Below are 12,070 nucleotides of genomic sequence, written 5' to 3'. Positions count from 1 at the left end.
TCAGGACCAATAATGAGAGTAGCAATACCAGGAGGGAAAGGGGAACGTAGGGGGAGAAAGGAGGATCCAATCACAATGATCTACATATAACCCCCTCCCAGGGGGATGGACAACAGAAAAATGGGTGTAAGCACTTAGTGTAAGACATGAAAAAATTTTTTTAAATAAATTATCAAGGATTCAAGAGGGCCGGTTAGGGGAGGGGAAATGAGCTGATACTAAGGGCTCAAGTAGAAAGAAAATGTTTTGAAAATGATGATGGCAACATATGTACGAATGTGCTTGACACAATGGATGAATGGATGGATTGTGATAAGAGCTGTTCGAGCCCCCAATAAAATGATTTAAAAAAAAAAAGGACAGCTTGAGAAGACCAAGTATGTCAAACAGCCCTGTGGCAGTTACACAATCTACTGTCAACTTGTGAAGGGGTGGAGTCTAGCTTGTCAATCAGGTTATAGTCAATGAAGCCTCTATGTGGGCATGATATTCTCCTGAGGATTCTTGGAACTCCTGTCTTCCTCCCTGGAGGTGAGACACACTCTCTCCTTTGGAGACATATCTGTTAACAATCCACGTGGAGCTAAGCTAATGGAGCCAGAGCCCTGGACATGGAGGAGCCACTTAGAGACCCACACCAGTGCTGAGATGCTTCCACAGTCACTGGATCCACAAGACTTTCCACCCATTAACCTGTGATCTTCCTGCATTATGTGCGTCATTACATGTGTTGCTTGAGCCTGAAGAGGAATTTACAGACTGGTATCGGACACATAGCTAATATCAGACTTATGGACTTGATCTGGACTGGGCTGGGATGTTTTCTTAACATACAATTATTCTTTGATATAAAGTTCTCTCTTAAACATATATGAGTGTCAATGAATTTGTTTCTCTAGTCAACTGAGACTAACACAGCCCCAAATCTATGCTGTTCACTTTTCTCTCCAGATAGGCACTCTTGTCTATCTCTGTTATTTATAACTGTAAATGATTTACCCTCTTTCACCCTGTGAGTGATCTAATTTCTCTCCTCCTTTTAACTTTCTTCTCTCATTCTTGAATAATGAATTGCATTAATTACACATTCTATGGAAGACAGGTACCCATTCAGTTGCCTTATGCTGTTCTTCTTTTTGTTAGCTGTCATTAACTAGCTTCTGTGGTGACCCCATGCACACAGGCACAAAACGCTGCCTTACCTATTCCCACGATGGGTTACAAATAAAGCCTTTGCAATCTCTCAATTTTTTCACCTGCTGAGTTTTGGGAATCAATTGTCAAGGTTGTCTTCTTAGTCTGCCTTAGTCTAGATCCTGCTGGAACCTGTTCAGCATCATAACAACACAAAAGCAGTCACAGAGCCATTGAGTGGTGAATGAAAATGAAGTCGTTCACTGGCTGAAATGAGAAACCTGGTCTCCTGCATGCTAAATGATAATTTGACCATTGAATCACCACTGTCTATATCAATCTCCATTTTCCGGCTGTATTTTGAACACTTATAATCTCTGTCCGGGCTTGGTGATGGTTCCCTGAACTGCCTCCCCACTTGAAGTCTTTCAGTTTTTCCTACATTTTTCTCTTCTCCATATTACTATCAGAAACTTATTCACAAAATGTGTATCTCGATTTATACTTCATTGCAAAAAACCATTCATGAAATTTCTACTTCTTAGTTCTAAATTCTAAATTCCAAAATATCTAACATAGTAGAATGGACAATATAATGCTATTTAAAGCCACAATTGCTTCTTAGGGTGAAGAGCTCTTTCAAGCAGGAATAACAAAATGATAGACACTTTAGAGTTTGTAACAGAAATGTTTAGGATCTAGTGAGGGCCCTTAGGCTGTGCTGAACATCCAGCCTCTTAGTAGCTGAGTATGGACGCTGTCGTTTGCCTTTTCCGGGCCGTGGTTGTGTTGAAATAGCACTTTCTGTCTGATTCCTAATCTTCAGGACAGTCAACAAAATTATAGGCTGCACAGCTCTGCAATGTGCAGAAGAGGAAACAGACTCAAGGTGCAACTTATCAGTGTAAAACCTTTGCAAATGAAGAGGCCAGAATTTGAACACCAAAGTGTTTGCTGGTAAGTATGGTCCTAGTCTTGCTCCTTCAAAAGAAGCTCTCACATTTCTCCATTCTCTCTGGACAGCTTTGAAATAACACCTGGCACTGAATCCTTGTGCTGACCCTGGTAGGTCCTGGGCCGACTATTCTAATTCTGTTCATACGAGTATTCTCCACACGTGGTACAACCCAATGGGCTGGTTTAGTTAACTAATTTGCAATCATTTTTCAGACCAGAATTCTCTGAGAATAAACATGGGTCACCTTGATAGTCATTCTGGAAGGTCAAAAATCTCTTCAGTTACACATTGATAAACAATCCCTTGGTTTATTTTTATAAAGGGAACATCCATCAATTATATGTTAATTTATACTAGTAAACATTTAAAAGGGACCTCACTGTTATTTTGTTACTCCAACCAGAGTTTGATGTTACTTATTTATTTCATTGCACATATGTAGGAGTTTCAAAATATCCATGGAAAAATTCTACTATCTTTTCATTCCATTTTCCCTGAACTTTTTAAAGCCCCTTCATATGTTTTAATGCTTTTCTTAACTATTAACTGAATTTTACAAATTAATGCTGTTCCTAGATGTTGTTTTAAGTGTTGTGAAATGGAAAAAATATGTATCTGAAATTGTTGCCTTAAAATTTGCTTAAGAACCAACTGCTTATAATATCTCCTACAGTCTTCCTGTGGCGGTTAAGACTGTGCGGTAATTCTCTGTGCTTTGGTAGTTATGTAATAATGTGCTTATATAATGATGACTAGCATATGATCAGCTGATCAGTTTGAAGCAGAGTTTCCTCCGAGCTGTGGTCTCCCTCCAATATGTATATGGGGGTTCTGACAAAGGTTAGTGGCTTGCTCTGGATCCTACGCTTAGCTTGTTATCATGTGACCTCTGGTTATGGAGATTCATGAGTCTCCACAGGGCACAAGTCAGTTGCCCATTATCTGACCTCCCTATCATACTTCTATAGGTAACCCAGCCTATGATATTTCACAGATTATTTTTTTAATAAAACGGCAACCTGAAGCTTAGAGAGACTAAACTTTTCATCTCTATGTTGTTGTTGTTGACAGGGGCTGTCAAGTTGTTTCCAACTCATCACAACCCTACATATACAGAACAACACCCGGCCCAGGCCTGCGCCATGCTCACAACTGTGATGTTTGAGCACATGGTTGCAGCCACTGTGTCAATCCCTCTTATTGAAGGTCTTCCTCTTTTACCACTGCCCCTCTACTCTACCAATCATGATGTTCTTCTCCAGGGACTGGTCTCTTCTGACAACATGTCCAAAGTGGTGAGACAATGTCTTGCCATCTTTGCCTCTATGCATTCTGGCTGGACTTCTTCAAGACAGAGTTGAGTGTTCTTTCAGCACTCCATGAAACTTTCAATATTTTCTGCTAGCATCCAAATTCAAACACATCGATTTTTATCTGGTATTATTTATTCAATGTCCAACTTTCACATGCATAGAAAATGCCATGACTTGGGGCAGGCACACATTAGTTCTCAAAGTAATATCTTTGCTTTTCAACACGTTAAAGAGGTCTTATTCAGCAGATGGACCCAATGCAATGTGTTGTTTGATTTCTTGATTGTTTCTTTCATGAGTATTGATTGTGGATCCAAGCAAGACATAATTCTTGACAACTTGAATCTTTTATCTGTTTATCACAATGTTGCCTATTGATCCAGTGGTGAGTATTTGGATTTTAATTACATTGACTTGTAATCCATACTGAGGAATGCAATACTTGATCTTCATCAGCAGGTAGTTAGTGACAAATACAGCATCTCATCATTCCATCAACAATAAGTAAAAACAATAATAATACGAGCATCTCAGTTTACACATACAAGAGTTTACTCCAAACAAAACATATTTAAACCTATCTATGTGATTTATGGATGGCTGCAGGCAAGTCCTCTCCATAATATATTTGCTGTAGTATCAGTATGGGGCCTTCAAAATACAGTGGTTTCCAAGAGAATCTACAGGACCAATTAATTCCGGGAAGAAATGTCCATTAAGAAATTTATGGCAACTGATTTTTGGAGAGGATTCCCAAAGAGATTATCTTCACAGATTTATTTGAATGACAGAAGATAATCATGAGGATTAACATGAAGACATTTTAAGAAACTGAAAACTGCATTGGAAGTGAAAAGCCAGAAAATGCTCACAGAAGGATTTTTCCCCCCATCATAACAATTCCTAAAAGAATACCTTTGGGAAGCCAAACACCATTCACCCCACAGTCCTTAATTTGCTGCCTTCAGATTTTCTTTTCATCCCCAAACTCGAAGATTACTTTAAAAGAATAAAATTTGTGTCTTCAGAGGATGTGAAAACTGCTGTTTTGGTGTAATTCATAGGACACAGAGTTATTCGGGAAAGGGTTTGAGAGAAGAAAGTGCCACTTTCAGAAAGAGTATATACAGATGGAGAATATGCTCAGAAGCAATATCTTCAGATTGTGTTGTTTTTGTTTAATAGAGGTCTCAATGGTTTTGTAACAATATATATTTTTTATTTACCCTCATATTATTTAGAGGTTCATGTGGACAATCCATCATTCAATTGCATTAAACACTCTTGTACATATGTTACTATCAACATTTCCAAAATGTTTTCTTTCTACTTGAACCCTTGGTATCCGCTCCTCTTTACACCCTCTTTGATGCTGCATTGATAACTCACAGTAGTGAAAGGAGCAAACTACAAAGAAATTCCCATGTTTCTGCAATTATTCAAAGCTTAGAGACTTTGTCATTTAAAATTTGAGTAGTCCTATCTTCTTTATAGATATGCCTCTTAATTTTTTTTTTCAAAATTTCCATGAGCTTATACATGTGTTATGATTAAAATCTACAAAACAATCAGAATTTTTGCTGGCAGCACCTTTGTTTTTGGCATGAAAAGGTCATAAGATTGTTAAGAGTCCCCACTTAAATGATTAATATAAAAAGGAAAACTGTGAAATAGAACACAGTGAGTCTGACTTCCCATTGCGTTGTGTGCACAGCTGCATCTGGCTTAAGGATTCTAGCCAGTTCTCAGCAAAAGGGGTGTTGCCATGTCTCCCCGTCTTACTTTGTCCAGATTCTCCTGTGGATACCTGTGATGTGCCTAAGTCCTACTTTGCTAGGACTGTAATGAAAGAAACTTCACAAGTGAATGCCCTTACCTAAAAGAAATGTAGAATTAGTTAAGGCTAGGTGTCCAGGCACCCTAAGCACCTGCTTCAGGTGAAGGATCTCTCTTCCTGTCAGTTCTGGGGGAAGGTCCTTGTATATTTTCAACGTTTGTGGGGCTAACATTCCTTAGACATCTCTATAGGTCTTGGCATCAATATTTTCTTGGGTCTAGGATGTTCTCAGTACAGGAACCCTAGATGCAAAGGATTGGTTCCATTCTTGCTTCTTCTTTCTTGATGGTAGTCAGGTTCTTCCTTTTCTGCCTGGTTCTCTCTCCTTTTATCATTCCTAAGATAAAGGCTGATACAGCAACACCCCAGACACAGTCCTTAGGTCAGATGAGGGATCTAACTTGAATGAGGGTGTTGCAATCCACCCACCCTAAACCTGCTTCATTAACACAACAAACATAATTGATTCATTATTAGTATAATGCAATCCTATTTTATTAGCACAGAGAAGTCAGAATTTATAACACATTTCAAATGGAAGGAAGGTAATTACATCTGATCCCATCATTACGTGGATGCTGTCAAACTACATCATTACCTAACTGTCAAATCAGTGAAAGTCATGGCCTAGACAAGTTGTCACATTTGAGGGATGTAATTCTATGCATGACACTATTATAATCAAAATATGCACCAAAAACACAAATAAGGATGGAACACTATTCACTGTAGCATTGTTTCTAATAGTGAATAATTTATAATATAATGGAGAATCCAAATGTCTGTCATAAATGATGGAAGAATAAATTATGATACAACTAGTCTACAGATGCAATAAAATGGAGGGATGCCTTACCTTAATGGTTAGGTAATGGTATATATGTATGCATATACCACTGCAAGGTGTATGAAAATAGAATAAAAGCAAGTTGTGTGACAATATATTTTAAATGAGCCCTTGTTTACTAAAATTAATAAATGTCCATATCTACAAATATGGTATATGAATGTAGAATATTCTACACATCAAACAGTAGCTCTAAGAATCCTTTTTGTCTGTGTGGTAGAAGTAAGAGGTTCTAAGTGCCTGTAAGGAGAAAACATCTATTTTTGTTATTTAAACTTTCCTGAGGCAGCTGATTGTTTTTTACAATAAGATTACATCGGAATATATTTATTTGCAATTTTAAAATCCTTAAACCTTTAAAATATAATAGAAAATATATGGATGCAAATATTAAATATAGTCAATCATATGATCACAGTCAACTTGACTCATAGTAACCCTGCTGGACTGCCCCAACGGGATTCTGCAGCTCCAGTCTTTACAGAAGAAATCTGCCACAGCTCTTGCCTATGGGGTGACTGCTGGGCTGGAGTCCCTTCTCCTCTAGCATTCTATTTCTTAACCATAGTTAGTAGAATCACCTAAACTGGGTAAGCAAGAAAAACTACAGAGCAGAGAAAATAGGTAAGTAGTTATCTAACATTCAAATCAGAGGAAAATCTACTTTTACATGGGTAATTTCATAAATTCAGTGATAAATAGGCAAGCAAAAAATGAGTACCTCATAGCACTGTTTTGCTTCCCAAAACTCAGTGGTCTTAACTTTCTTAAATGAGGTGTTTTTCCCCAACAGATGATAGACCACTGGCAGGATTGAATAAAAAACGAAAAACAAAACAAAGGAAAATAAAAAGCAACAACAACATAAACAATCTCGATATTACCTTTGACACAATATCTACTATTTTATTCTTTATAAAAGTCTACACAATTAGGTTTTAAATCCTTAGCCTCTGGTTCTAACTCTTTTCTTCCATTTGGCATGCACTATCCCTCTTAGTTAGAAAGTGTTGCTGGTCTCGTTAGACTTCTCACCAGAAACGACTCTGTCTAGAGCACCCTACAGAGAAACACAGAAACCTAAGTGTCACCACACCAGTGTGAAGGCCCCTCCGATGTACAGTTTATATCCAGCGAACAGAACCACTGGCACTAATGAACACGTGGGGTGTTTATTTGGCCTGGAAGGGAGGATAAGGAAATTATTCTCATTTATTCATTCAATTGGGGGAAAGACAAATCTATCTGGTTCCATAAGGATTTTCAAGCTCAGAAAGTGCAGGGTGAAGTTCTACTCTGTCGATAGTGACCAAGTCACTATAAATCTGAATGGACTTGACTGTAGTGGGTATTCATGAATCTACTCAGCTGTTTATGTGTGTAGGGCAGTCAAGTGCCACGCATCCTTATCCTCAACACAAAATACTAGCCTTCATTATATTGCTAGATACTTGTGTGAATTCAGGAATAAAACGTGAAAAATCTCGTTTTAATAAATCCATCATAATTCTTTTTTTGTTTGGGGACAAATGCACTTTTGAAAGTCCATAAACAGTGAAAGAAACCCATAAACAGTTTCACGAATAATGTAATTCAGCCATCAGTAATTGTGCAATATTATTTGTAATAAAGGATAGAGCCTTAGCATGCTCAAGGTAATCCCTTCCTATCTTTCGTGATTCCAGATTTGAGCTGTCTCAGCATCTTACTGAGTGATAGACATTTGAACAATACTGAACCAAAAGATCTCAGAAGTAGAGGTCTAGAGCAAATCAGGTAAGGCCCAATGTAATTTAAGTATATTGTAATAGGTTATTAAGTTACATAGAGGTTTATTCAAACGGAGCAAATATTGTCACTTTCCAGAGGCATCTGAGATGCTCAAGGCTCCCTGGAAAGCCTGACTAAGGACAAACAACAACAAAATAACATAAATAAGACATTAGGGTGATGTGCATGGCCTTCAGAGATGTGTTTCTTGTATCATCACTGGTTGGTCATGATTCTTCAAAATCTTCTCATTGGTCATATGGGTGTGGTGTTGGGCAGCTAACTGCACGGTTTGTGGTTTAAGCCCACCAGATACTCCATGGGGAAAAGATGAGGCTACGAATCCTTTCTAAGGTCAGTATGTTTCAGAATCAGCTTGATGGCAATGGGTGTGGGGTTGATGTCATCAATAAGCAGATCCTTGGATTTAATGGTAACCTTAATGCACCATTCACATCTCGGTTTTCTGTTTGTGGGAAGGAAGCTAATAAAACCACCTTCAAGACATCCAGGATATTTACATGAGCTAGAGTATAAAAGGTATCAGGAATATTCCAGTGCATGTGAGGTAAGATGCTAACTGACTCGTGTTGCTTTTCCACTGTTTGCAGACTTCTCAGGGCAGGAACTGTGATGCATACAGAATGGCTGTCTGCCATCAAGAAGCACTTGGTAAGCATGTGATGAATGACTAAATGTCAGATAGAGTAGTTTATATAATTGCTCCTGTAACACAGTGGATTTCGAAATAATTTATCACAGATATATGGATTTTATTATGATGGTGCATGGAACTTAGAATATATAAAAGTTTGACGTCCATGCTTCCCAGAGAATGATAGAAACAACTTTCCTTCCTTCTATCACTTGGACTTCACCATGCGTTGGTCAGGGTGGTGACGTAGCCATCACCTACAGGGAAGTAGCCATCATTACCAAGGAGAGCTCAATTATTTTCTCTTGCTTTCTGCAATACCAACCTTGAAAGATAAGTCCTGATAATCTAAGAGAGATCATTTGCCATAGAAAATGCTATAGAAAGATGGAGCCTTTTTCTGGTTGGAAAGGGCATGAAAAGTAAAATGTGAAATAGGCAACCATTGCTAAGAGGACACAGGTGCTGTAGTGCTTACATGTTGGACAGGTAACTGTCATAGGTCATCAGTTTGAAACCAGAGTTGCCCTGCAGAAGAAAATTGATACTTTCCACTCCTGTAAAGATCCATAACCTAGAGGAAATTCTACTCTATCCTGAATGGTGATTGTGAATCAGAATTAACTCGGTGGCAATGAGTTTTAAGCAGGAGTACAGTATTTGTTGAAGCCTTTCAAATTGCATAGAAAATATAGTTAAAACAGCATATAAAGGGCTCTGTGATTCATGAAGCTCTGATTAGCTTAAGATAAGAAGAGGTGATTTTGGAAATAATCTGTGTGCATTTTCAGGATGACTCTACTGAATAACATGGAGTTCACTTGGAAAACAAAGGGAAAACAGATGTAATGGACATAGCAAGTTTAACCTTATTTTAGAAAAGTAACTTGATATAAGATGTATGATCCTAGATATGCCCGAGTTTAAATGTATATGCCACTTAGTAGACATGTATGACCTTGGGAAATTTATTTATTTTATCTGTAATTTACATTCCCAACCTTAAAATTCAGAAGTGAAAAAATATGAGTAATTAAAAGATTATTTTGAGATTTAAATAGATATGCCATAAACATAGATATAAACTTCCTTTGCTATGTTTTATAGGTCATAAAAGAGAAGGCCAGTGTTTAAAACTACATGGTGAAATGTGATAATAAGCAGTCTGCAAAATTACACACCCTTGTATACATACCCTAAAAATCTATTTCTTGCGTTATATAAACACTGGCTTAATCACAAAGCTCAATAGTATTTATCTTCCATTTGCTGTGTAAAATGGAGTCTCCAAAATATGAGGAAATAGTTAGGAGATACCTTGCCTTCACATTAAAAATCTCAGTCACAGCCATTATGTATATCATATATATATATCATATATAATATGCATATCAGAATTGGTCATTTTTTTAAGTTAAAAAACCACAACTATCAGGGAGCTCTAATCCATACTCAATGTCTCATCCAAGTCTATCTCTCTTTGGAGAAACATCATGCTTCGCTGAACTTGAGAAGCAGAGCACAACCACAGAAACATTGCGGTTCCCATTACCATTCATCCTTGTCAGCATCACAGTTGCAAAAGTATTGGATGTCCAGGCAACTCTCATCAAGGCCACACTCACACTGCTGAACTCCAGGAAGAGAACCTCCCCAGTAAGAGTGCTTTTCATTAGACCGGCCAATCCACCATGTAAATGGTGTTCCATCTGAAAGACAAGACAGTTCACAAGTCAGTGTGGTAAGTCTGAACCTCACAGAGGGACACACACACACACACACACACACACACACACACACACTTAAGATCTCTTTCTCTTTTTCCCCCTCTCTCTCATTCTCTGCTTTATTAGCTGCTAATGAGTTGTTCCTAAATCAAGGCACCTCCTCCATGAGAGAACCAAACACTGCCCAGTGCGGTACAATCCCCATGATCGAGTGGGGATTGAACTGCTGTGATGCGCATGGCTTTTATTGTCTCAATCAGTCAATCCATTGTTCCCAGTCTGTCTTACTATGAAAGCTCTACTGAAACCTGTTCCAGAATGTAACAGCGTGCAAGCCTCCGCTGAAAGTGGCTGCAAATGGAAAAGCATGGCTCCCACATAGAAAAGAGTTATACTAGTATGTATAAATACACACACACACATACATTTCATTGCATATGTGTATATATATATATATATGTATTTTATGTACACATTTCCTTAAAAACAAACTTTCAGGAAGTGTATTTACAGAGTTGAGCGTTGATTAATCGTAATGTTCAGAAGCAGAGACGCAGACTGCAATGCTTATTAGAGCAGCAATTATCAGAGCTGATCAAGCAGTTGAAGAATTCCACCAATTTATGCCGTCTGAAGTGGCTCAAACACGCAATCAAGATGGACTTAAAACTACTAGTGATTTGAGTGCAAACGTTAGAAAAAAGAAAAATGAGTCATTGGCAAATATGGACTTGATAATAGAAATGACTATGGACACCACATAATAGAATTTCAAGTAACCAACAATGTATTCATTTTAAATAACTTCTTTTTACCAGCATAAAAAGCAACTGTACATGGACCTTACAAGAATGCAAAGGGATAAAATTGATTTATTCTGTGGAAAGAGATGAGTGAGAAACTATCATCATTTAGAACAAAGAGAGGCTAGACCAATTGCTCATATACAAATTTAAATAGAAGCTGAAGAAAATTTACGTAAGTCCACAAGAGTAAGAATATGACCAGTAATATATCCCACCTGAACTTATATACATCTCAAGAATGTATTTGACACATTTACTATTAATGATCATACCTGGAAAAATTAAAGGTCATTCAAAACACAGGAAATAAGGAAAGGAAAAGACAAAAATAGATGCTATTGGAGAGTCTGAAACTTGCTAAAAGTTTGCTAAAATGAAAGGATGAAATGATCAAATAAAAGAGCTAAACAGGACATTTCAAAAGGCAGCTCAAGGTGACAAAGTAACACCTTATAATAAAATGCTCTCAAACTTCCAGTTTGAAGGTCAAAGGGGAAGGAGATGCCCAGTACTTCCAAAGGTGCAAGAACTGAAGAAAAAAACAATGAAATATCAGGTTTCAATATTGAAGAATTCTATTGGTAAAATATTGAATAATGGAAGAAATATCAAAATAAGATGGAAGGAATACATAGAGCCACAGGATCCAAAAGAAATTGTCCAAATTCAATCATTTCAGGAGGTGGTATATGATTTCAAGAACTGACACAATTGAAGGCAGAGGTCCAAGCCACACTGAAAGCATTGGTGAGAACTCAAACGCACACCATCGAGTTCATTCCCTTTCCCCGTGGCCCGAGGGGACAGAGTAGACAAGCTCCTGGGGATTTTGAAACTGTATATCCTTTAAAAATTTTTCTGAACAGCTTTATTAGCACTTCATCCACATGTCATACAATTCAATAATTCAGTCATATCAAGAAGAGTTGTAAATTATCACCACATTCAATCCTAGAACATTTTCTTCTTCCAAGTACTCACTGTTATTTTTAAATATTTTTTTCTAACTGTGGAAAAATATAT

At 37.6% G+C, this 12,070-nt stretch overlaps 1 protein-coding gene across 2 annotated transcripts in view; it reads right to left on the bottom strand.

The window, feature by feature from the left end:
• CNTNAP5 (contactin associated protein family member 5) overlaps window positions 1-12,070 on the bottom strand; it is a 1,132,484-nt gene that overhangs the window by 187,587 nt on the left and 932,827 nt on the right. For both annotated transcript variants that reach the window (XM_030887885.2, XM_045299024.1), the window contains one exon: window positions 10,067-10,223. In XM_030887885.2, the coding sequence (XP_030743745.1) occupies window positions 10,067-10,223 (157 nt within the window). The remainder of the gene's footprint in view (window positions 1-10,066; window positions 10,224-12,070) is intronic.

The sequence above is a fragment of the Echinops telfairi genome, unplaced genomic scaffold (assembly GCF_000313985.2).
Source record: "Echinops telfairi isolate 266 unplaced genomic scaffold, ASM31398v2 ScPeMD7_4;HRSCAF=17, whole genome shotgun sequence".
NCBI classification, from domain to species: domain Eukaryota; kingdom Metazoa; phylum Chordata; class Mammalia; order Afrosoricida; family Tenrecidae; genus Echinops; species Echinops telfairi.
The sequence above is the reverse complement of the archived record's forward strand: the minus strand, read 5'-3'. Positions and strand labels throughout refer to the sequence as shown.